Source organism: Labrus bergylta, chromosome 10 (assembly GCF_963930695.1).
Source record: "Labrus bergylta chromosome 10, fLabBer1.1, whole genome shotgun sequence".
In the NCBI taxonomy this organism is placed as follows: domain Eukaryota; kingdom Metazoa; phylum Chordata; class Actinopteri; order Labriformes; family Labridae; genus Labrus; species Labrus bergylta.
In genome coordinates, this window is record NC_089204.1 from 2,318,583 (window position 1) to 2,344,690 (window position 26,108).

At 38.7% G+C, this 26,108-nt stretch overlaps 1 protein-coding gene across 1 annotated transcript in view; it reads right to left on the bottom strand.

The window, feature by feature from the left end:
* The window catches only part of LOC109994473 (dynein, axonemal, heavy chain 2), a 66,711-nt gene that overhangs the window by 10,401 nt on the left and 30,202 nt on the right, over positions 1 to 26,108 (bottom strand). Inside the window, exons 35-76 of the mRNA XM_029280052.2 lie at positions 25,797 to 25,900; positions 25,126 to 25,315; positions 23,664 to 23,844; positions 23,318 to 23,445; positions 22,053 to 22,205; positions 21,405 to 21,530; positions 20,623 to 20,841; positions 19,385 to 19,502; positions 18,677 to 18,813; positions 18,076 to 18,213; positions 17,832 to 17,990; positions 17,461 to 17,613; positions 16,582 to 16,673; positions 16,211 to 16,406; positions 15,857 to 16,081; positions 15,284 to 15,388; positions 14,613 to 14,801; positions 13,966 to 14,051; positions 13,751 to 13,881; positions 13,312 to 13,461; positions 11,604 to 11,771; positions 11,171 to 11,331; positions 10,629 to 10,768; positions 9,539 to 9,671; positions 8,338 to 8,477; positions 7,654 to 7,864; positions 7,233 to 7,349; positions 6,893 to 7,034; positions 6,619 to 6,788; positions 5,913 to 6,029; positions 5,465 to 5,629; positions 5,228 to 5,350; positions 4,806 to 4,954; positions 4,553 to 4,619; positions 3,230 to 3,380; positions 2,891 to 3,039; positions 2,598 to 2,731; positions 2,158 to 2,302; positions 1,640 to 1,839; positions 960 to 1,086; positions 613 to 799; positions 245 to 390 (exon numbers count right to left, since the gene is read on the bottom strand). Coding sequence (XP_029135885.2) covers positions 245 to 390; positions 613 to 799; positions 960 to 1,086; positions 1,640 to 1,839; positions 2,158 to 2,302; positions 2,598 to 2,731; positions 2,891 to 3,039; positions 3,230 to 3,380; positions 4,553 to 4,619; positions 4,806 to 4,954; positions 5,228 to 5,350; positions 5,465 to 5,629; positions 5,913 to 6,029; positions 6,619 to 6,788; positions 6,893 to 7,034; positions 7,233 to 7,349; positions 7,654 to 7,864; positions 8,338 to 8,477; positions 9,539 to 9,671; positions 10,629 to 10,768; positions 11,171 to 11,331; positions 11,604 to 11,771; positions 13,312 to 13,461; positions 13,751 to 13,881; positions 13,966 to 14,051; positions 14,613 to 14,801; positions 15,284 to 15,388; positions 15,857 to 16,081; positions 16,211 to 16,406; positions 16,582 to 16,673; positions 17,461 to 17,613; positions 17,832 to 17,990; positions 18,076 to 18,213; positions 18,677 to 18,813; positions 19,385 to 19,502; positions 20,623 to 20,841; positions 21,405 to 21,530; positions 22,053 to 22,205; positions 23,318 to 23,445; positions 23,664 to 23,844; positions 25,126 to 25,315; positions 25,797 to 25,900 — 6,222 coding nt within the window. The remainder of the gene's footprint in view (positions 1 to 244; positions 391 to 612; positions 800 to 959; positions 1,087 to 1,639; positions 1,840 to 2,157; positions 2,303 to 2,597; positions 2,732 to 2,890; positions 3,040 to 3,229; positions 3,381 to 4,552; positions 4,620 to 4,805; positions 4,955 to 5,227; positions 5,351 to 5,464; positions 5,630 to 5,912; positions 6,030 to 6,618; positions 6,789 to 6,892; positions 7,035 to 7,232; positions 7,350 to 7,653; positions 7,865 to 8,337; positions 8,478 to 9,538; positions 9,672 to 10,628; positions 10,769 to 11,170; positions 11,332 to 11,603; positions 11,772 to 13,311; positions 13,462 to 13,750; positions 13,882 to 13,965; positions 14,052 to 14,612; positions 14,802 to 15,283; positions 15,389 to 15,856; positions 16,082 to 16,210; positions 16,407 to 16,581; positions 16,674 to 17,460; positions 17,614 to 17,831; positions 17,991 to 18,075; positions 18,214 to 18,676; positions 18,814 to 19,384; positions 19,503 to 20,622; positions 20,842 to 21,404; positions 21,531 to 22,052; positions 22,206 to 23,317; positions 23,446 to 23,663; positions 23,845 to 25,125; positions 25,316 to 25,796; positions 25,901 to 26,108) is intronic.

Genomic DNA, 26,108 nt, shown 5'->3' on the forward strand with positions numbered 1-26,108 from the left:
TTGTAAGTGAGTTTACTCATGGCTACTTGTTTTCTTGTGTTTGGATTTCTGAAGTGAGTTTTTTGTTTAATTAAATCATTTTTGGTTCTGCATCTGGGTCCTCCTCTTGGATTTCTCAACTCGTAACATGAGAACCAATTACCAAACATGATGTAACTCACTCAAAAACTAACCAAAAAATGACAACCTCTGAATTAAAACTCAAAACAGAGCAAACCATATTCATTAAATGTTTAACACTCACTGCCTTCATATCAAGAACAGGTGGCTCCACAAAGCGTGAGCCCAGGTTGTTTACAATGAAGGAGGTGACACACACAGAGACACGGTCCTGACGCAACGACCGAACAATCAACATCTTCTGCAGCTCATTACAGCGGTTCCAATTACCTAAAATGAAAAGAGAGAGAGAGCATTATATGTTTTCTGCTGTCAGACTTTGTACTTGAGTGTAAATCTGAAATATTTCAATGCACAGCAGCATGGACAACAGTTCAAACTGTCCCATACTGTTCATATAACAGTAATCCAACCTTCCAACACTTTACCCTCACTGTTGCTAAGGTTCAATAAGTACTAAAGCAAAATCAAAGCTCCATAACACATTCAAACCTGGCAGTGTGGCATTCTCTGGCTCAGCACTGGTGAACCAATGGTTCCAGTCTAGGGGATGCTGTTCAAAGGAGGTCATAATGCCTTTGAAATTTGGAAGCTTATCCAGCTCTGTGATGTTGTCCCAGCAGGAGTCTGTCAGCCAACTGGTACATGGATTGTTCATCTGATCCTCCTTATCAAGAACCTACAAAAGTCATGCTTAAATTAACTATTCCTCCAGGGATCAGTGCATCACTAATAAGACTTAACAACTCATCAGTGTACAGCATGTAACTTGACAGCAGCAAATGTAGTGGTGGAGAATGATAGTATTGATACTTTGTATCCCCCCCGTGTTTTCTTACAAGTCCTCCTCGTAGGAAGAAGCTGTACTCATCCATGTTGAGTTTGCCAGCCACCTCCAGGATTTTGGCACACATTCTGAAGCTGAAAAGCAGCTTGTGGGCCTCAAACAGACCTCGACACGTGTACCTGCAAAGGATAACACACTGATATAGTCTATTTGTCTAACTGTTTGCAATAGGCTCCAATGCTAAAACATATCTCATTTAAATGTTTTGGGATTTACATATAATTTTTCAACAGATGTGAAGTACAAGGTACAAATTTGTATTTGTACAGAGAGAAAAAAAGAACAACACACTCTTCTAACCCCACACCCTGAAGAGGAAAAAAAAAGCAAACTTGCAAAAACAACAAAAATATCCCTTGCCATTTTAAATCTCAGGAAGTTGTTTTACCTTCCATGCATTAGATACCAGAGAAGAGCATTTTAACATTTTTACTTTTTATTTGACAGTTTGAAAAAAGTGAGTCAGGAAGAGCGAAAAAATGGCTGATTGAGAGGCAAATTGTGTTTTGCCTGTAAAGGTTGAAAAGAAAAAAAACGTCTATCCACCATTTTTCACAGGACAGTTATATAGCTGGACTTTGAACACTGTTCTGTCAAGAATACACTCAATCAAGAAAACCTGCATGCAGACTTATATTATGAAAAGGTATCTCTTGATGAATTCTTCCTCACCTGTATACTGCATATGTGTGGTAGTCATTGAGGTTGGTAATCCTTTCTTCCAGCTTTTGGCTGCGCTTGCTTTTTTTAATGCTGAGGTTAAACAGGTTAATGTAGGCATCCAGTGAGAACTGGTACATTGGATCGATGCGGCCCATATCGTTGAGGATGAAGAAGAGAATGGAGGCTCGCTGGGCACACGGGCGATAGGCCTGTTAAGAGAAAGCAGTCGAAGCTTTACAAACAGGTACATAGACCACATTACAACTGTCCCTGCTTCCCTTCACGGGCTACCTGTGAGGTTTACCTGTTCTAACAGTTGTAAAGTTTGTTTTTAGAAAATCAATTTTTTCAAATTGTTGAGGCTTGAGGGCGACAATTATATTTATAATTATTACACTGTAGGCACAAACTGGCATGCAGTTGAACCCTTATCATTTTCATACACACATACATAGTATGCAATAATAATAACACCCGTCACAAGTTAAAGTGACACAATCCTTAAATCCATTCATCTATACACTGACCTCTCTTGCAGAATCAATCTCTATTTCGGTCTGTTCACTGCTCTCCAGCTGATCTGAAACCTCAGTGGCTGTGACTTTGGATGTTTGCAGGGTGTTCACCAGCTGCACATCGTCCAGTAGAGAGCCAGTCGCCTCATTAAGCAGCCTGGCAAAGTAGACATGAAAACATATAACACATTACAAAAACCTCTAACCAGAACACTGCCACCCTAAGCATGATGGACCAAGACAAATATTCACAACTACAAGCTCCTTAGGGTTCACTCTATACATGTTATTTTTTCATTGGACTTAAAAAAAAAAAAAAAAAAGAGCAAAATCTGCTTTACAATATAAAAAATGGACTGATGTAGTAAAAAGATGACCTGTGATAATGGCTTCTACTTCATTACTTGAAATTATAAGTCACATGATTCTAATTGTGTTTTCTGTTTAACAACCTGAGAATCTCATCCTCCAGCTGCTGCAGGCTTTTCTTTCCAGAAGCAATGCTGATGACCAAAGAGTCCTTCTGCTCTTCTAGTTCTGGACACTCCTTACGCACCACAATTCCCAGTAGCTGGGCTTCAAGGCCCTGCAGCACAAACAAAACACACAATCAATTCCAAACACAAACAGATAATTAAGGTAGCAGCTTAGACTCTGTACACAAAATGATGATGTACACAAACAAAAGTTAAAAATAGTGAGTTCACATGGGGAAGGCATACTTCATAGAAACACATGCACACACCTGCTCCTTGACAGCAAAGTTGACTATGGTGGTCTTTGTAGAAATTTCTGGTGTGTAGTGGGGGTTTGAGAGTTTGGTGGTGATATAGAAACGAAACTCTGGATTATACTCCACTTCCTTATCACCAAGCTTCAATAGCAGCCTGCCGCCTGGAAAAAATGACCACAATTATACACCACAATGTGGTACACAATAGATTCTGTCACGGCTCATTTGTATCTGATTTTTACCCAAGATATGTAATCTGTGCATTAATATGTATTTGTGTGTGTATCTGAGTTGTGTGTATTTGTATGTGTATGTTGATGATGATGAAAGGTTGATGTGTGAGAGTCTGACCTGCCCGTGTAAGGGACTTGTTAAGAACTGGGTTGAGAGAGGGTTCCAACTCCTCGTGGACATTCTGCAGCAAAACAGGACTCCCAAACTGGATGGCATTCTCCAGTATATGCAGGTAGTCTGGCATTTGAAAGTCTATCACTTTCAGACCCTGCATGTGGACACACACACAAACACACAAATCATAATTGTTGTATACACATTGCACACGTTCATGTTGACCAATTTCTTTTACATCACCTCTTCTACTCTGTTAGGGTTTGGGACCTGAGGAGATTAACTAATGTCATTCTGAAAGTTGAATTTACCATTCTTGCTTCGAGTAGGATTTCAGCTGTTGAACGGTTCAGGGTCTCCTTTTTGTACTGTTACATTTCACTATGCGCCAAATATTTTGATGGGTGATGTCAGGAATGCAGGCAGGCCAGTGTAGCACCTGGACTCTTTAAAAAAAGAATATTGCAGGGGATTTTGGCAAAATGTTTTTGGGCACTACCCACACGTTTAGCTGTGTTGCTCTTTCCACGATCCTTACAAGTTATACCTCGTTATAAAGGTGACTAATCAGACTTTCCAACGATGTATAATACAACACCAATAACACAAAATAATTGACCAAAATAACGTTTCCAAACTTTTATTGAGGAGTTTATATACTGATATCAAGCTGGATGGTCCCTCTCCTCTTTAGCCCAGAGGATGTGGCGTCCATGATTTACAAACAACACAGCTTTTCACCATTTCGCCTCAGTCCCTCTTAAACGAGCTCAGGCCCAGAGAAGGTGGCCACATTTCCTTAACATCATGATAATATTTCTTCAATACATTTGATTTTCTTCATGCACTGGTTTTCTCTCTGCATGGGGGGGTTACAACTGCAGCAACAAACTCTGGTCACTGACAATGTTTTTATTTTTTTAAAACCCAGCATTTCTCATTTTGATAAGTTGTCTTGTGTTATTTTCAACCAAATATGGAATTTCAATGTTTTGCAAATCATAACATTCTGTGAGTCGCAGTGTTTGGGGAATGGTCTTGTACTAACTTTACTGTTGTTTCAAAGCACACTGTATTTACTGCTCACCATACAGAAAAACACAAGAGACATATGGTAAATGTGAAGTAATGAAAAGCGATCATTCACCACATTTTTAAATTTGATTGAATTTGAATTTTAGTCTGGAAAATCAATTACTTTTTTTCCCTATGTAGTCTCACACATTGATTGATTGTCCTTGATTGTCCCTGAAATGTTTCTGTTTAACTGTAATGATTCAAACATTCAACAGGAATCTGAGTCAGTTTATCTGGATTGATACTTACTCTTGTTATTTCCATATTCTTGATCCACTTCAGAGCTTGGCCTTGAGGGTCCACCATCAGTGGCCATCTTAAAAGAAATGTAGAAGTTTGGAGTTATTTTAATACCTTTCTTTGCAATATTAAACATGAGTCTTGTGAAGTAAAAAGCCAAGTCCAAAAGTATAATAAAAACCCAAAATGTGTTTTTTACTATATACACTAAATAAAAGCTAATTAATCCCGAAACAAATGAAATATTTCTAGTTGAACTGACCGGTTTCCACGAGTGACAATAACTCCATTCTCAGTAGAGAATGCATCAGAGGGCAGGCCTTGAATGTTCCAGTCCCTTACTGATGTAGGCTTGGACAGAAATGTTGAGAAACTGAACCCGGGAGTGCATGGAATTTCAAAGTCTCTGACCTATGGAGAGGGAAACAATGGGTCATGGAGATGAGACAGATGGGAAGAGGCTGAAACATATGTTGTGTAAGAAATACAACCATCAAAGCATAAATATAATGAACAGTTTCATAGAGGAAAATTATCTTTCATGATTTGCCAGTAATGTTAGAAAATTAAAAGAAATGACGAGCATTTCACTAACAGGCAAACTAGGATATACTGTATGTATTTATGAGGTTTGTGAGTTGTTTGTGTGTTGTGTGTGTGTGTGTGTGTGTGTGTGTTCCTCACCTCCTTCAGCCAGATGGCAAGCAACTCATCTCTATAGTTGGAAAGAAAGGGTCCCATGTAGGAAAGGAAAGATGCTGCTAGTAGGCAGTCTCCTACCAGGTATCCCATGTTTTCTTCAAGACCCTGAAGCACACACACAAACACATGTGGGTGGACTATTGGACTGGATTTTGAAGTAGTTTCTAATTAATTGTGTGTGCGTGTGTGGTTGTGTTTGTGTGTGTGTGTAAGACCTACAGCAACTCTTTCCTCCCAGCGGACCCTCTCTCCAGCAAGTCCAGTTACCAGTTTGTCAGCTCGATCAAGCTTCACCTCCATCTCCTCGGATTTCCTCCTCAAACTCTCCTTCATGGCCAGCTTCTCACCGTGCTGCTTCTTCAGGTGCTCTAGCTTTTCAGCCACCTGCACAAACACAAGGTTATCAAATCGATCAGGCTGATGGATACACTAGGCTTTTTTTTTTTTTTTTTTTAAAGATTTATTTTGGGCTTTTTTCGTGCCTTTAATTCAGAGGGAGGACAGTGGATAGAGTTGGAAACCAGGGAGAGAGAGTGGGGAATGACAAGTGGAAGGGGGCCATGGGTGGAAGTGAACCCGGGCCTACTGCTTGAGATGAGAGTCTCAACACATGGGACTCGCGCCCTGCCACTGCGCCACCAGCGCGCCCCTACACTAGGCTTCTTACCTCTCTTAGTTTGTTCTGGGCCTCCGCCAATGCAGCCTGTTTCTCGGCTAGCTGGGTGGTGGCAGTGTTCAGCTGGGCCCTCTTTGGCTCCACCACCCTGAAGATACGCCCATAAACCTGGAGCAACATACACATAAGACAATTACATTCTCTGTCATTTTTCCCTGTATCATTTAAAGGGGGCATATTATGAAAAATCCACTTCTACAGTGTTTCTGAACATATGTTTGGGTAACCTGAGTGCCTACTGACCCCCAAAATGTGAAATAAACCCATCCAGTCCTTTGTTTATGGTCTGCATAAGTCTTACAACACAGAGAAAAATGCTAATTTTCAAATGTGCTCTCCTTGTGATGTCACAGTGGGATTCTGGTTAAAAAATACCCTCCCCTCCTCATTGCATTTAAAGAGACACACACACCAAAACGGAGCATTCTGAGAGAGCTGGTTTATACAGGGTCACAAACCTCCTCTGGTGCTTGATTCATGTTATATTTTGACCAAAGCACAGCACAGATGTTTTATTTAGACCACAGGGGACTGTTTGAAAAGGTGGAGAAGGGGGGATAATATGTCCTCTTTAACAAATAGTACTGTGTTTTGAATAGGCCCTTGCTGTCATACATTGAACAAATACATCTCATATTAGTTTGTTACAGGTGTGAGTGTGTTACTAATTTCTGGTAGCCAGAAGACAACCTCTTACCTCCATGGCTCTGACCCACATACAGAGGGATTTGGCCGCTAGTGACACTTTGCCGATAGTCTCTGGAAGGAAATCTGCCTGCCTGCAATACTGGCCGATCTTCTTCAACACGCGGTCTGATATATTGTCTTTGTCAAAGTTAACTAATGTTTTGATGAAGTTGGACTCACCTGCCAGAAACATTATTAGGAAAAAAACAACAAACAAGTTTGCATTTTTTTGGTCCAATTCCACATATTTATATTTTCCTAAGATTCACTCTCAAAGCTCTCACCCAGCTGTCTCTTGGCCTCTGCCCAGGTCGGCTCTTTGCACAGAAGGATCATGACAGCCTGCATTACTGTCTCTACCAGTGTTGGAGGACGGCCGTATGACTTGATCTCTGTCATGTCCTTCTTATTCAGAGACTCCAGAGCCTATGTGAAAAAGGAGGAAGGAATTGAGAATGCTTGGATAGAAGAAGCTATACTATACTGCCTTTTAAACAAATTCAGACTTAAATGACAAAGTGCTTACATTGGCGAAGTAGAAAAGTGTAACAGTATAATCAGCACATGAAGGAAAGACAAAAAAGGGAATGGCAGGTTTAAAAAGTCAACAGGACAAAAATCTACCTTCATGGCCTCTTCAAGGGCAGGAAGGGCCTCATCCAGGTCTCTCTGTGCATTCTCAGCCATAGCTTTACACTGCAACTCTTCTGCTCCAATTTTCTCACTGTTAGCACTCACAGTCTTAACAAAAACACACACACACACGCACACGCACACACACACACACACACACACACACACACACACACACACACACACACACACACACACACACACACACACACACACACACACACACAGCAGTGTGTTTAGACTTTATCTGTCTTTTTCAATAAGACAAATATCAAAGACCCTTTCAAAGAATAGAACACTAATGTAAACTAGTCAAGTTGATTGGGTAGATGGATGTGAAACATTTACATTTCTTAATCTGACAATTACTTTATCAATGTAGTATTTTGTGTATATTGTAAAACTAACGTACTATCTGCTGCTTATCGGCCTCTCGTTTCTGCTGTACGACGACAGACAGGTACTCTTCACACTGCTTCTGGAAGTCGGCCACCTGCTTCTTGGCCTCCTCCAGCTCAACAGACATGGCCTCCACCTTCTCCCGGGTATCACTGATCTTGAATAGGCCATTACGCAGCTTGCTCACCTGCTCTCCCAATTCACTGCGTTTCTCTGCCAACAGCCTGGGTGGACACACACACACTGTCAGGTGGTAGTGATAGAGACAAGCCTGGGCTGTTGTTTTAGAGTGATACATTAATCAATTTGTTTCTTTTGCTTCCTCTGCAACATAGTTTCCTTCATTGTGTTAGTAAGTATAAAAAGCCATGACATGAGGCACGTTGGCCTAGTGGTTATCTTGCCACATGTACAGAGGCTTTATAGCGCTCTCTCTCTCCTTGATTTCTGACACTATCCACTGTCCTGTCTCTTTAAAAACAGCATAAGAGGCCCAAAAGAAGTCTTAACAAAAATCAAATGAAGCCATAACATTATTTATGTTGATCAAAATATAATTATTATGTACTAAAAACCTTCTGCCAACTGCCCTGGCTGAAGAATATCTCAGTCCTTTGCATGGACACACAAAAATTGTGTTACAGGAGAAGAAACGAGAAGCAAGAATAATTGAAGGAGAAAGTTGAAAAGCTCTTACTTTTTGTATCCAGACACCAGCTCCAGGTAATTGGTGGCTGTCACATAATTATATCTCCTCAACTCCAACTTCATCCGTTCAGAGACCTGCGCTACCGACTGATGTGTTGTCACAAAGATACTGGCAACCTTTGTCTGGATCTACCAAAACAGAGTATTTCAAAAATAGTTAACATGACATTCAAACAAGGACTACAACCTGGTCACATCCAAAATCTTTTATTACACTAGAATTAACTTTTAAATCAAACATTTTAAATGGTCAAATGGACTTGAGCTTGTATAATGCTTTTCTAACTTTCTGACTGCTCAATGCGCTTTTTACATTAGAGGTCAAACTTACCAATTCACATCACATTCACACACACGGCAGAAGATTCTATGTAAAGAGTTAATGAGCATTTACTAATCTCATTCAAACACATTCACACACAGATGATGCAGAAGCCAGAGTGATTTGGGTTTCAGTGTCTTTCCCAAGGACACTTTGACATGTGACTGCAGGAGCTGGGAATCAAACAGCTGACCCTCCAGTTGAGAGACTACGGTGCCACTCCTTTTACTTTTTGGAAATACCGCCTCTGAGGTTAAATAGGGCGCACTGTCTAAATTCACATTTGGACATTTTACATCAGCTGTTCTTGTTCTACAAGATGCTTCCAATTTATTTCAACTCTACAAGTCTTCCTTGGGAACATCATTCATTTTTTCAGACTGCAACTTGGCCCATGAATATAAAATAAGTAGAATATAAAATGTGTATGACTAATCGATTCTCATAGCAGCACTTGAAGCACTTCAGCTCACTTGTTAAAGTTGAAGCAGTGACATCATAGGTTGATTAGGAACAGATTAGGAACATAATTTGGGTTTAGCAGAATTTTGTATGAGAATTTATCATTGCAGGGCACAGATGGCCTAGCGGTTAGGTGGTGTACAATTTAAGAAGCTATCATCGTCAAAGTGAGCAGCCCAGGTTCAAGTCCGACCTGTGGCTCCTTTCCTTCATGTCATTACCCACTCTCTCTCCCCCCAGTTTCCTTTTCTATTCACTTTCCTATCGCATAAAGGAAAAAAAAGCCCAAAAATAAATATAAAAAATAAAATAAAAAATGTATCATTGCTTTAAAGACACACCTCTACAATAACAGGGTGAAATCTACAGTCACTCTTTTTAAGTTGTGTGTGCATAGATGCCTCACCCCCTCCAGGGAGCCCAGGTCCATTCCATCCAAGTACCTCTCAGCTACCTCCAGCAGGGCGTCTTTGGGCCACTCACAGAACCAGTCAATGGAGGCACAGTTTACCAGTGCCGGATATTGAAGGATGCGGTTTCTATTGAGAAAGAGCTTTTTGTTAAAACTTTGATAAGATATAATCTGATTAAATATTAATTTTTTTAAAGGGTCAGCAAATCACTACAAGTACATTAGGTAGTTGGCGTTGATGATGAAACTATTGAAAATAAAGAAAGTTATTTTGCACCCTGTGTATGCTTCACAGTATAAAAACTTTTTTTTCTGCAAAGGCTTTCAATACATGAAGTTCCTATTTAATAGTTCTGGAAAGGCCAAGGGTGTCAAGCAGTGTATACAAAGGCATACGGAGTGTGCCCACTTATTTTTCAGTCTCCAAAGAGTATACCCACTTCTTAAACCACCACTATACCACTGGTGTCAAGGATGTATTCTCCCTCAGAAAAGGGTTAATCTTGGTAATGGTGCATGCCATTAAAATTACCAAGTTCAGTGCCACCACTACTCTCTGGCACTAATTACCAGGAGAAAAAGTGTGTAAATATGTTGGTGAAGGGGGTGAATGCAAGACCTCATTCCCTCAAGTATTAAACAGGCATTAAAATGTTTAATCTGGCAAAAGGCCACCAATGACACTACATCTCCTTTGGATAGAAGGTCCCAGCTGGCTCAGATGTCAAGTGCATATCATTTGTGCAAAAATACTTCTTCATTCTATTACAAAGTTTTAGCATAAATTGACTAATTACAGAAATACAGGTTACTTGGTGATTTATGAACACAACTGCATCAGGATTGGAAGTACTGGAAGTTAATTTAATGACAAAGTGACATACAGCAGTTTATGTAATGTACAAACAATTTTGTTAAAGCAATATTGCACATAGATTTGCTAGAGAAATAACTGCTGTATTGCTGTTCAGCCTCTAAAGACTGCATTGTTAATCATACTTGGTTAATTTCCTTAAACCTGTGAGTTGAAAAGAGTGGACACATTGTGAACCAGAGAGTTATAAGACACAGTGTGCTGCTCTACCTGAAGGGCTCTCCCACTGGACTCATACAGAGAACTATGTGCAGGTTGTTCCTCACTCGCTCGATCAGGTAGTGAAATAACGAGTCAGGAGTCTCCACCACTTTGTCTTTCCTGGCTGACTCTGACAGAGCGTTGCATACCTGGAGAGTGTCATGATGTCAAAACTTCAAATAAATCTGTTACTTTAAAAATATTTGAGAGAAGATTATCAGATCATCAAATTGTTCAAGGAACAATTTAAAAATGCAACAATATTTTAAAAAGAACAACATTCTTGTATTTATTTTATTTTTTAGTTATTTAAACAACTCCAAACATTTAGAATTAATAAAATTAATATAATAATTTAATATTCCTTAAATTAAAAAAAGCTGTACTGCTATGACCAAATTAATCTAATTTTAAACAAAAGGAATATATGTTATTTTTAATATTTGAGATTGAATAACTGAAAAAAACAAAATAGGAAGTGTAATCCAAGGTGTTTACATTACAGTAATGGACAGATGGGAGAGACAAAGAGTTTTTCAGAAAACACTGACCTCAACAAACTCATCCGGCTTGTAGAGGTTAGGCACCTCTCCAGAGCTTAGGATATTATTGATGTCCACAAGGAAGGACTCATCTACAATCTGAGTGTCATTGAACAGGAAGATTGTAGGCTTGTTGTCGACACCAGTCAAACGGTACAGCTTCTTGATATCTGAAAACACAGACGGGAAAATCTCCTAGTGTTAGACAGCTGGCTGACGAAAAGATGAGGGGAGTTGATTTAAGACAGATTATTTATCACACAAAAATCATGGTCAATCAGCTGGGGTCTCATTACATTCACTGAATATAAAGTAATATATTTTTTGAATTCTCAGTTTAAGCTCTTTAAATTTTCCAAAATTAGGGGCATTGGTTGCAGACTTTCTTTATTGACTTTCTGTGTAGGCCTGTGATAGGAGTGTAGTGTGCAGTAAATCTCACCATCTCTGAACTCCTGTTTGCGGTACTGCTTGGTGACTTCCACCTGGAACACCTGGTAATCACAGATGAAGGCAGCCATCTTAGACAGGCTCTGTCTACCAGAACCTCCCACACCGACCAGCAGCATGTTGCCCCTAAGCTGACTGATCACACGTACTGCTCGAGTTACTGTGGACAGAGCACAAAAAATAATAATCACCATAACCTTACTTTTTTTAAATTTTAGATGTGACATCAAGTATCATTTGACAAGTTGTTGGGTGATTGGATGGATGACAGCCTTTTTTCTTTATTTAGTTTTATTATAAAATTTGGGCCTGACTTTATTTAGTGGTAAGGAAAACAACCATACACTGTTCTTTAGTATGAAAGGGTTAGCGTTAGAGGAGGACATTTTTGTATGCATGCTGCATATGGTAAAAATATATAAAATCAAAATTTTATTGACCTCTTTGTGGTTGTACAGCAGACTAGTTTTTTTAAAACATATATTCAAATTCTCTAACAAAATATTATCGCATGTTTGTAGAATATTATTCTGCGTTCTGAACAATCTACAATGTAACAGTTAATTGTAGGGATGTAAAGATTCATCATAAAATCATGATAATCGATTCAAAGGTGTCAAGATTCACATCGGTAAGATGGTTTCTATACTGATTAGAGCTGTCAAGAACTGCCCTCAATGTTGTGCTTTGCCTCTGGTCACTTCCTGTCAGCACCTGTGTGTCCAATCAGACTCAAAGCTGATCGTTTGCTCTTACTGACAATGTTCCCTTTTTCCTAGATCCTTGCTTGTGTTGTTCTTACTCTCTGATGTACGTCGCTTTGTATAAAAGCGTCTGCTAAGTGAATTGTACTCTAAAAAATGAATCGCAATAATATCATGAGCGTCAGCAGCTGCAGAGTAAGATTTAGAACCACTGTCTTTTAAATCGGAGGTGTGGAAGCATTTTGGCTTCCCCAAGACAGAAAATGAAAGAAGTGAGAAGATAACAGACGACACAAAAACTGTGAGCAGATATTACAAGAAGACAGAGAACTACACAAATAACACAACCAACATGATGCAGCATTTAATCTACACCACAACGAGAAGCTCCAATCACCTCCCCTTGTTGAGAGAAAAAAACAACAACATTAAAATGCCAAACCACACTGACAAGCGGGTTTGAGCCCCTAAAGGAATCTGTTTCACTCATCATTTGGCAACAGTCTCATTTTGTAAAATAAATTGTGAGAGATTTGTATCGTGAATCGTATCAGGAGTTGAATGAATCATTACATCCTTTGTTAATTGTATTTTCCAAATATTTGTGGAATATCATAAATCATAAATAAATATTGTCTGGAAATCCCTCCACATTTGAACATACCAACAATTAATAGAAGTAATTGTTGAGCCATGAGTAATGGAGTGATAGTGATTTGGAGTGGCAAACAGGCCATTGACAGCAGAGTGTAGACAGAAGAGCCTGCAGAGACAGCTTCTCTACAGAGGAGTTTAGACCCCCTTATGTTATGCCTTACAGAGGAGTTTAAAACTGGGCCTGGATTGTAAAACTGTAAAACTGTGACTATCAAAGACACATCAGAGTGAAGAGGATTAGAAGATGAGATGGAGTCAGGTAAGTGTGAAAGGGGGGATTGACGCATTAGGAGATTGAACTGTCCCACTAAACATGTGTATAAGGTTGTGTTGACGTACTGTGTTCAATAGCATCACGGAAGAGCACCAGGCTCATGGGCACTACACCCGGTGTCAAGTTGTAGTCTTCCAGCTGCGTCTCCATGAACTTCTTAAGACCTTTGACATCCAGCAGGTCTTCATACACACCAGAACCGCTCAGGAAATCACCTGAACCATACACAGAAAAATTAACACAATAAACACATTTAAAGCTACTTATAGTCGTGTGTCAGTTACATCATTTTATAAATCAATCCTATATCTAATACACACAAGCATTTTTCAAAGCTTTGATGTATGAACAGGATAGGCCGGGTCTTTGTAACATAACAATGAGTAAGGTCTTTTACCTGCTTTTTGTAAAGTGTCTCGAGATAACACTTGTTATGAGTTGACGCTATACAAAAAAAAACTGATTGATTGAAATTGATTTATGTGTTTATAGTCGTAAATGTACCAAATATAGGTGGCTGTTTGTTAGGGCAGATGTTGTGGAACGTGAGGTCAAAGAGTGAGGCCAGTTTCTCCCCAAGCAAAGCAGTAAAGACCTCAATGTCACTGCGATCTACAAGCCTGTCCGAGAAGACTCTGAAATAAAGAAAGAAACACAACAAGTTATCATGTGCATAAACACAGAATAAACACATGAAACTTGACTATTAGGTTGGTTACCTGAAGCACTCATGGATCCAGAGTCGAGTGATGTTGTTTTTGGTATCATGGAAGTCAGGGTGAGCTCTTAACAGACCTTGAAAGACCTAGAACAGGTGTAATGGGACAAAAATACATTTATCTCATTGTCTCATGTAACATTTGAACATAGTATGATCGTATAATCAATCTTCATAGAAATCTTAATCTTTTTCTGACCTACAGTATGTCACACCCAGAATAATTGATATTAGGTGTATGTAAGAGGACCCATCTGTGGACAGTTGTTGAGAACTAGAATGTTTGCTAAAACACTTAAACAAGGCATCTGGTTCATCCAATATATCTGGGATGCCAAATAAAGTCTATAGTAACAAAATTGAACTACCTTTTGTAAATTAGGCTTGTGGTATTAACTTTCTTAACAAACCCATTTTCTGTAGGTACTCTCTGTACAGCTATGCAGGTGGTTTACTAATAAAGCTCTAATCCATCTACAGTATATATATATATACACACACACACACACACACACACACACACACACACACACACACACACACACACACACACACACACACACACACACACACACACACACACACACACACACACACACACACACACACACACACACACACACACACAGTATATATATTAATTTGTACCTTGGAGATATCCCTGAGGTTGAAGAGGTAGTGTATCTTTGCTGGAGTGGGAAGAAAACGAGCAGAAACAGCATAATACAGTTCTAAGGTGGCCTGGGTCAGAATGTCTCCAATGGGCTTCACCTCCTCCTTAAACCCCTGCAGCTTTTGGTTGATCATGGTACTGTAGATCCGTCTGATCTGGGACTCCTGCATAACAAAAAGGACAGATGTGTTCAAGTCCAGTACAGCTTTTTAAGATATAATAACACCATGTTCAAAAGATAGATCAATTTCAACTTCACATGTTCTTGAGTCAATGTAACTCAAGGGTCAGGTTTTTCACTTCCTGAATGCAATATTGCACCCCTCATTTCAAAAGCAACTCTTAATTCTTTGTGGTAATAAAAAAAACAGAGTGAAGAGAAACACTACAAAAACATACACAGAAAAATAGAAAAAAAGGTTGACAGAAGTTCAATAAACAGATTAAAAAAGACAGATATCTTTAAAAGGCTCAAATAGAGTTGATTTTAAGAGGAGTGCATAGTAAGAAAGGTTTAAATTTTAACACATTTGAATGCTTATGAGTAAATACAATTATTCTACTTATTACTTTACATTGTCACAGATTTAAGCAGAGAAGATGGGGCATGGCTTGAAGGGGAGGGAAACATGTCAGTAGGACTTACATTAGGGAAGGTCATATTGATGAGGTTGAATCGACTCTGTAAGCGCCCAGAAATGTGAGTCCTCCCTCCACCAGGAGGTCCCATTGATGCCAACAAGAACATGTCCTAAAGAACGAGACACATACATAAACACACTTAATAGAGTTAAAGGGTTGTTTAAGAAATTAACACCAACTGATTATTTTTTTTTTTTTTACATGTTTTGTTTCTCTCTTACTGAAAAGGATGTTAATTAGTAGGTCTGACCCCAAATAGTCTGATCTTCAACGATTCACTTGAAAGAACCTCAGTCGACTAATCTCACAGTCTAATATTGCTAATGACACAAGGATCATTCCATTCCAGCTATATGGGGTGCTCAGTTTTCTCCAAATAAATCATAGCCTATCTTAGTATAAATATTAACTTATTAATACTTTCAATGCAATTCTGAAAATCCTGAGTTTTAAGCAGCATGTCAGCATATCTAATTGTACATTGTTATACTAAGTCTAGAGGACTAATAGTTTAATTACGTGGTTGATCTCTGATGTTGCAAATAATTTCACACTCTTCAGAAATGATCTATCTCACCTTGACAAACTTTAGGGTCTGTTTCTGGCGGTCATACCAGAAGCCATAGTCGATCCAAAGGCGCAGCAGTTCCAGCGGTGGCTGGGAGCCAAAGAGGTCATGAGCTGGCATGTTTAGGTCATCCAGGAAACAAAGCAGGCGCTTCCCTCCTGTTGGCACAAACACGCCTTTGGTTCTCTTCTCTATGCGACTCTCCACTATGGCTTGGATGTTATTAGACGTTGTCTGGACAATAATAATGACAGAGAAAGAGAAAAAAATACAGAATCTATTAGAACAACAAATAATTTGGCAATCCAATTTTGAAAGGAAAGCAGTGGTGAAAAAATAAATGAAAGCTGTGAAGGCACCAACCTGTGAAGACATGTTGATAGTCAAGGCAGTCCACTTGTTATCTAAGTCCTGCAGGATGCTCTGGGCCACTGAGGTTTTTCCAGTGCCCACTAGCCCAGAGATCAGCACTGGGTACTGACCTAACACCAGAGCCTCCACTAAGAAGTTGTAGCGAACTGTGTCCACTGTAGGAACCATTATTTTATAGAATGGAGCCCTTCAAGAGAGTAGAGAGGGACATGTAAAATGTATTGTTCTTATAGGCTTTGGGTTATCCAGGTATTTTTACAGTCTCAAAATCAGCAGATGGATGAATGAATAAAACATGGCTCCTCAAACATGTCTGACAACAACAGTTTATGGTAGGCATAAAGATTGACTTGGTTACTTACTCTGCATTGTAGCGCCAGCTCTTAGGCAGTTTTTCTTCAAAAGAAGCCCAGATTTTGTTCTTGGTGTCCACATAATACTCATAAACTGTGTCCTGAAAGAGGCGTCAAACAAAGTGTGGAGAATGTTAGTGCATGCTAAAACACATCCATTCAGTTTGATCATGGAAAGTGGGGGTGTAGGGGCGCAGGTGGCGCAGTGGTTAGAGCATGCGCCCCATGTATGGAGGCTGTGGTCCTACAAGCGGGTGGCCCAGGTTCGAATCTGGCCTGTGGCTCCTTTCCCGGATGTCATTCCCCACTCTCTCTCTCTCCCTGATTTCCGACTCTATCTACTGAATCTCTCCAATAAAGGCACAAAAAGACCAAAAAATAAATCTTTAAAAAAAAGAAAGTGGGGGTGTACATATTGAACCCTCAATAGTATCATGCCACTGGTGCATTTAATATGCTGACATTAATGCATTCTAACATGATACTGGTATGCCATAATGGTAAGTGATACTGTAGAAAAAGAGTTAGTGTGTTTGTCTAAAATGTTTAGCTTGGCACAAAATCTTCCTTACTTTTTTGTTAACTGTAATTTTATCAAACTACCTTTGCGATATCAACCCAAATAAAAATGATGGATAGAAAGCTCTGGTAGCCCTCATTGTCACTTTTTGTTGTTGTATCAAAACAAAGTTAAACCACAGCAGTTGAAGTGTGGGGTAAACAAGAAACCTAGGTATAAGGGACGGTACATTTTGACTGTCTTTATATATCAGTAATTCAAAACAAATACACTTTATAAATAAACTTTTTTACCTTTTTTGAAAGGGAAAGGTGCAGAAAAAAATGCGAAGAGAAGACAATGGCATGCAACAAAAGAGCTTTTCAAACCCTGATGGGGAATGTTCCCTCCATCTCCCGCAGGAAGTTGTCGATCTTCCTGCGTCCATCCTCATCAACAGAGGCACAGATGGACCAGATAAGGCTGAAGACGAACCACAGAGAGACCATCCTACCCAGGTTTTCTGTGTTGGAGGTATTTATCTGGAGAATGGGAGACAAAAAAAACTTTTTACAATCGGGATTGTTTTGGATGGGATGATGGGGATTATGAACTAAATTGAAAATTCATAATGCATGTTTATATTACAGTTAGTTACACCAAAAATCATTAAAGCTCAACATTAAAGGCACACTAGAAAATGATTGTTCATGGTAGAAATTACAATGAAAAATGAGGGAAAGAAATGCATTACTCCTACCCCATTGCTGGATGTAGCTAGGGAGTCATAGAGACGGCAGCATGAGGTGATTCCATTAAGCTCAGTGATTGGAATCAGCTCCTTACAGTTGACCTTCTTAAAGTCCTGCGTGCTCTCTATATACTTCTCAAATAACGGCTTTAAATGTTCCACTTCAGCCTGTGAAGAAATCGAGTAATGGTTAGATGGTTAGCGAACCAGGAAAGAGTATCATGTGAAATGATTAGTAATGAATCCATTGTACCTTGTGTCGTTTGTCCAGCCAGGATTGAACAAAAGGCTTCCATCCCAGATCAGCGTAATCATTGTAGACCATCCCACAGCGGGACACAGTAGCTGGAGAGGCCTGTGCCAGGTTCTCCACTTCAAACAGCAGAGACACCTACGACCAAAGAATTAATTTAGCTTTTTCTGTTTGATCGTTTAATTCACTGATCAAGATATGTAAGTTGACTATATTAAAACACCTGATTCATGTCATTGTAAAAAATTAATTTCTGAAGAGACAGAACTCTGAAAATAGCAAACATAAATAATGTACAACAGTGAGGATGTCAAATTAAAACAATTGGTTTTCCAGCACTTGGTTTAAAAGCTAACTTTTTTAACAAGACACACAGTGGTTGTTTGTTCCAGTTCTAAAGTCAACTTTTAAATTATATCATTTTAAGAGTGAAGTAGCTGCAATGAAAGCAATGCATTTAAGAAACTGAATACTCTTAACTATCTACATGGAAAAATGAATAATGACAATTGCCGTATTTCCTGTTTCAAGATGCCTTAAATAATGTAATAGTGAAATAATAATAAAAAGCAGTGACTCTGGTTTCTCATTCTGATCTCACCTGTTCGGGCATGGAAATTCTCTCTCCATTGATGAGTGTTAGCACCTTGTTGTCATCCATGACAGAGTTCATACTCTCTATCCAAAGTGTGTCAACAGGCCCGTCAAACACTATCCACTTCTCATCTGGTTTGTCATCTGAAGAATGAGGAACAGGTGCAAAGTGGGTTAGAAATGGAAAATTACATGCACATAGGTTTGCAAAGTTGATATATCACAATATAAATGATGCTAACAATATTTATACAGAATGATTAATTGGTCAATGTACTGGTAATGCTTTGATATGTAGGTTCCAGTGTTTCCCCTACCATTATATTAGGGGGGCGGCCCGCCCCCCCAACGGCCCCCCATTGAAGGTTTTTTTTTTTAGGATTTCTTTTTGGATTCATTTAAGGATACCTTTCCGATAGAAAAGGACAGCTGTCATTAAAAGTAACCTTGAACCTTGTCGGCGTGTCCTCCCCCCCCCCCAATGCTGTAAACCTAGGGGAAACACTGAGGTTCTTTTATCTAATAATTTGTAAATAAAAAAATTCCAACCTGTGGATATTGAGCTTGAAAACAAATTATTATGTTAAATGTTTCAATGTCGGTATGAACATTAGAAATTGCTACATTGTTTTGGCCAGAGGAAGAATTTCGGATCTTGAATCATTCTCTAGATTGTTGACTAAGGTTACATGTACATGAAGAATGTGTTCAGGACCTGCGCAGGCGGTTCTCATGAGGGTGGAAAGCACTCCATCACTCCACTCATTGGTTGAGAGGTCATTCTCTCCATACAGCTCTCCTAGACTCATCGCTTTGGGGTTTAGAGGGAAATCCTGTTGTTCAAAAGGAGAGAGAATATGATAAACAAGTTGATGAAAAGTGCATTACAATAGCTGGACTATGTTTAGTAGTTTCATAGTTCAGAAGATGGAAACACACAAGGACAGCTTTAATGGAAAAGGATTATATCTCTTCTGATTAGACACATTCTTAAGCTCTGTAGTTGGCTAGAATTTGACTTTTAGACTGGTATAAACATGTATAAGACTAAAGGAAGGAGGAGACAGATGTGTTCTTTTATTAACAACAATCAGTTGAATTTCTCCATAATCTCAGATAGTGTATAATAAGGACAGAGGAAAAGGAAAAACAAATGGGCAATGGTATAAATATAGAAGGATTAGTTGGAAGATAAGCAGGAGCCAGTAATATGTAAAGACAACATAAGAAGAAAACATTAACCTGATTATCACTGTAAAATATTTAAAAAATGGAAATGTCAACCCTAATTATGCACTTAACTTAAGTTTGTCTCTCCCAACCAATCAAATCAAAGAAATGCTTTACAACTGAAGAAAGGTGGACAGTAGGGTAGCTGTTTGCTGTGGAAATAAGAGATATTTTTGAATGCCATTGAATACTTAAGCTCTATTGCCTAGCCTGTCCTGGGAAGCCCGGATGTTTCATTTGACTTTAATTTTTGGATCTGAATTTCAAAGAGGTAAATTCTGAAGAAATAAATTCAGATATGATATATGGTTTTCAAAGTAAAATATTTCAATGCTCTGAATTCAGTGGTGTTTAAATTTCAATATGAAGTATTCAGTGGCTGATATATAATAATTATGTCTCTCTTCTTGCTTCCGTACTCTGTACTTTGGGGCCATGTGTACCCAAATATTGGAACCTGCAAGCAATACACAATCTTTTTTTTTTTTTTAACGTCATTGCTCAGGCGCTCAATTGTTATTTCTTGAGAATAAGTAGGTGCAATCCATTGCCTAAGAGAGAGCTCTTCTTGGAGAATTGAAATAAAAACAAACAAAAATAAATTGTCAGTTTGCACAAATTTTACTACCTGAACTAGTTTTGCTTAAAAAAACCTCTGAATGTTCTTTTATTAAAGCAGTATTAGCCAATAAATCACAGTGCAATTTTGCCACTTTCACCCACCAGGACCAACTGGAAACTAGGCACTCCCTTGTGATGCATGGCAGTGAGAGCACACTGCAGGATCCTCCAGGTAACACTCTTAGCGCTGCCAGTCTTTCCCACCAGCATGGTGGAGTGTCGAGAGTTTTTGGTCTCATAAAGTTGGATGACTTTTGTCAGTGCAAAAGCAGAAACCTGCAAACCATTCTGTCGAAGCTCAGCCTCTATAGCCTCCTTCAGCTGCAACAAAACCACAGAAAAAGATGGACGTATAGTCAGTGATGCATGCTGTCATGACATCCTCTGGGGTTAACATATTAACCCTATTCATGGGATTGTTGGATGGCCTGTCTGAATCCGGGCAGCCCCTTCTGTACATGGGGCTCGCGCACTAACCACTAGGCTACTGGTACCCCCTATTTGGAGTTTTAATTTGTTTTGATGTTACTTAATAAAATATGGTCTAAAATACTTTTTATCTTCAGAGCAGGTTAGAATAAAAGGGACAGCTGACACTGATAGAGTCGGTCAACTCTTAACCAGAAGGGCAGGGGTTTGATCCCCAGATCCTGCAGCCACATGTCTAATGTGTCCTTGAGTGGTGCGTGAATGTGCATTAATGGGATTAGCATGTTTGCACTTGAATATCATTAGCGCTAAAACCTTTGTGAATTAGACCATAACACGGAGCAGATAGCGGGAGCAAATTATGTTAAAGCTTTTAGTGCCCGCAATCCATCTAAGTGAATTAGGCCATTGGTGTACAATAACAATAGGAATTGTAATCTGCACCACTAACTTACTTTGCCATAGTCTATAACAGGTGTCTCTACAGCAGGAAACAAGTCCTGGGTAATCCCGTTGAACAGCGGAACATCTGAAGACGACAGTTTGGCTATGTTCATGTCTTTCATCGCCATAAGCAGAACCTGAGGAGAGACAAAACAGACTTTATCACCATTTCAATTTCTAGCAAACATTTACAGTCTCCAAATGACAGATGACAACCTTAGCAACAGCCTGCCATTCCCATGCATGGGAGTTTTTTTAGCGAGATTCCTGTAACGTGTTTCAAAATCTGAATTTTTTTGCTCATCATTCAGTGGAGGTCCATTAACACAGAGAGCCAAATATGTACAAATTGTTTTAATTTGACAGATGCCAACCTGACTCGGGTAACCATGATTGCTGAAGCATTATATAATACTTCATGTAGACCTTTGAATGTATAAGTTTAGTTAAGGCCAAAATGAAAAGCCAGGATGTTTATAGTGAGTAAGACATGTCTACTTGTCATATGGAAACCAAAATAAAACAGTCAACTTATCTTTGAAAAAATGAATATAAAATACCTGTATTAAGGGTTTGTTTTGTATAAATGGATCCAATGAGCCCTGACCAAGTTTTGAAACGCCTTTAGTGTCAAAGTATTGAAACAGAGAGATACCTACTTCTTCATCGGGTACGTTAGGGCAAACTCGGCGCTTCTTCCCGGCATAACGAAGCAAGGAAGTTAGGGCTCGCAGTCCAAAATCGTAGTGGTCCTGTTTAGAGAGCTGCTGCACAGCTAGGGAGTACAGGGTGAACACTTTCTTAGCCAGAAGCTATAAGGACACAAAAAAGAGACAGAGTTCAAATTATTACATGATAATAGATATAGTAGGCAGAAAAGAGTCAGAAAGCAGAATATTTGTGTATGAGGACATAGATGATCATGACTCTAAACCATTCCTCATTCTGACATTTAATCCAGGCATATCCAACACAATAACAAGACCCTGACAACTTTAGACACACATTGAAATGTTTTACTTAGACACTGAAAGGCAGGGATTGTTTTTGACTGAATAAATCTGATTGATTTGGTAACATAAGTGTGAAAGAGTCTACCTCAGCTCTTTCCATAAAAGAAGGAGGAATAAAGGTTGTGATTGTTCAACAAGATTTTTCTAGAAGACACTGTGTATTTAAACTTAGAGTGAAAAAGAAAAAGAAGATAAATTAAAGCGTTTGAACGCATGTACATTCACTTTAGAAAAAAAAAAAGGTGTTGTAGCGAAAAAGTGAGACAGTGACAGATATTGTAATTACTCCATGTTTTTTCAGGTTTCTGAATGAATTGCATTTTGGTACTTGTCTATAACCAGTACAATAATCTTGGCTTCAGAATGACATTACTGCCCTAACATATATCCCCATTTTGATTTAAATATATATCAGTATACATAATCATAACAGTTTTCAGAGTTTGCCTCGTCTTAGTCTTCATTCCTCACCCACCTTTTCATCTTTACCAATAAAGAGTGTTCAGGAAGTACACTGGTTTTCTGAGTGAGCACTCCAGGTAATATACCTAGTTTTTTAAAAACCAGGATATAATCTTTATATGTGCTTTATTTGGGACTTTGGACAGTACACAACTTTTTGTAGACATTGAATAACGCTGCTGTTCATGGTGTTGTTGTACAGTATTGAAAAGCAAGACACTTTTTATACTAAAGATGAACACAACATAATAATCCTAATAATTTAAGTGTTTACAGAGACTACTGTAGAGAAGTAAACAAACATACTTGTACCTAAAACCTGTATATGTAAATGCCAAATATTTTTAAATAAATAAAGACTTTTAGAGTAAGATGCACATCAGCCTTTTCTTTGTCCATCAGTTCTGTTTTACTAGTTTGCAGTGTAATAGTGTTTTGACTAGTAGAACCTTGCAGTTGTTGAAGCCTTCTCCAAACAGTATTATCTCAGCAATCAGAGTGGAGTCTGGCACCACCATAGAGATAGGTCTGAACATAGACTTAAGGTTGTCTGGGAGCTCGGACCGACCAGCATAACCTTGGAAGAAGAATGAATTGAGACTAAATACAACAATAACAAAAACTGAAAAAAATCATTATCTAAACAAAATAATAATTAAAACACCAACTCAGAATGTTACAAACAATTATTAACAATATCATTATCTGTCAAACTTAATACTCTACTTATTTTTTTTATTAAAAGATGGTAACTTTGAATGCAATATATACAGGTACACATTAATATTAACTTACCAGGATTCATAGTGATAAAAATTCCACATGATCGGACAAGATGTATGTGCTGTCCATCAAAGTGGAACTTGGTTTGTTTGGCCGAGAGGGCAGACAAGATGGAGAGGATCTGCTGGGCCACTACAGACAACACCTCGATGTTGATACGATTGAACTCGTCGAAGCAACCCCACGCTCCTGTCTGTTCAGGGTGGAAATAAAAACAAAATAATCTTTGTAAAACTCTTTTTCATTAGCTTGATAACAAAGCAACTGTCATGTTTTGATCATACCGACCTGGGGCCGTTTCAATGAGCATGTTAATCCTGAGATGTGGGAAACTCTGGGTTTCCCGTTTCAGAGAGGGAGGTCACTCAAACCCGAGAGAGTGGTAACCCAAGGCCGTTCCAGAGAAAGGTAACTTAAACTTAAATATTATACGTTAAGCATACAGCCTACTATAGCCTATAAAACTGTCTTTTAGTCGAGGAGCGTCGAGATGAAGGGGTGCACTACTCAGCAGGGAATAAGAGCCTACATTTACGTCGGGAGATGTTCATTTAATTAGGGCTAATTAAGAACTAAACAGGATAAATGTGAGAGGACAATTAGCCTGTGTGTGAATACAATAGAAATTCAATGAAGATTACTTTGTTTAATCGGCCAATGTCAAATATGATTAAATTAAGGTAGCTTAGTTTGTTCTTATAATTCATTTTGAGCTGCTTTAAAGTCACTTTTCTCTTGCTGGATTGCATCTTTATGAAAATAAAACTTAGGGTTAATACCAATCCACCAGTTGCAATAGGCTATTATAATTCTGATTAAATATTAAATGAATAGACTAGCCTACATTACGTGCTAACGCAGCAGCAGTGTTTTGTTCTTCTTAAAACCTGTTCATATTCACCCTGTGCCCACATGAAGATGTATGTTTTCCAGAGGGTAAACATACGATGACCTCTTTTTTGTCACCTGTTGCCATGGTGAATCGTAGTATCGGGGCTCAATTAATGTTGGCTTATTTTTTTAGTCGCCCAGTTAGAACACCCAATTAACCTACTCAGAGTGGATTTAATGGACTCAGCTGTGTTTCCTACCTGAGGGTAAAAACCCTCAGAGCTCAGGGTTACACTTGATCCTTCTTTCTGAAATGGGCCCCAGGTGTCTATTTAAACATGAATATGGCCGACACAAATACAGAGAAAGAGCAACCTTTCTAAACTAGAACAGCCTGTAGTTCAATGTTTTTTAAAAACATGGCAAAGCATGAAATAAGTGTTTAAATAACAACTTTGTGAAATAAAACTGACCCTGACACGTTTACCAACCCAAGTTTCTGACAATGACCAGTATGCTCACGTACATGGCATCATGAAAAACAAAAACTGTACTTCTTCTTATGTAGGGGAGAAAACATTATCTTTGTTATAAATCAAATCATTGTCACCTTCATTATGAACATTATCAGCATGAGCCCTACCTGTGCCAGACCAGAGTACATCCGTCCCATGGACTTGTAGTCCAGTCCTTCAGAGCAGTTGATTACGATCACATACATGCCCAGAGATTTGCCTAAGTCCTTTGTAGTCTCTGTTTTCCCAGTGCCAGCTGGACCTTTAGGAGAGCCCCCTCGATGGAGATGGAGTGCTGTCGTCAGGGTCATGTAACACCTGAACAAATCAAACATTGAACATTTCTTTAAGAAGACTTTGTTTTTGTTTTTTTGTTAAATGCATACCATATGATCAGAATATTTTAAATTGTTATTTTTGACAAAGAAAACAGACAGGCACTGATAGAAAAATATAAAACAATGCATTATTGGATGTCATGACTTAGTATTGAACACGAGGTCCACAAAAAAAGCAATTTGATGAATAACAATTAAGACTGAAATGAGACTTTTATCTGTGAATATAAAAGAGCCAAGTAGTTACCAAGTCAACGTATAAATGTATGTACCGGTATGTAGTAATATTGCTTTTGGTTGCTTGCCTCTGCTCCATTGTAGTTTACTTAAATCTTTTAGTTTAACAAAACTGGGCATGAGTATTAAATTAAACAAAAACATTTAAGAAGTGACACATGAAGTAACATTGACAGTGTTTTTGCAGAAACGCAGTCTGAGAAGGACTAATGATTGATAGAAACCTGTCAGTAAGAGGAGTGATGACAAGGCGTCCAGAGTTGCCCAGGTACTCGTATCCATACTTGAAATGTGTGTTGGTCTGTCGGATTATGCAATCCTCTATTTCCTATTGATAGATGAAAAAAAGGAGAAAGTTTAAAGATGTTTTTCTAATGCAGTTGGAATAATTCAAAACAATGTATCTGTACTAATTCCCAAGTCAAGGTAGATAGCGATTAGAACCATAAAAAGGAAAAACAGCCATTGAGAGGATCAGATGATTTTTCAGCCCTCATCAAACAAAACAACTGAAAAGCAACGAAGCCAGGACTAAA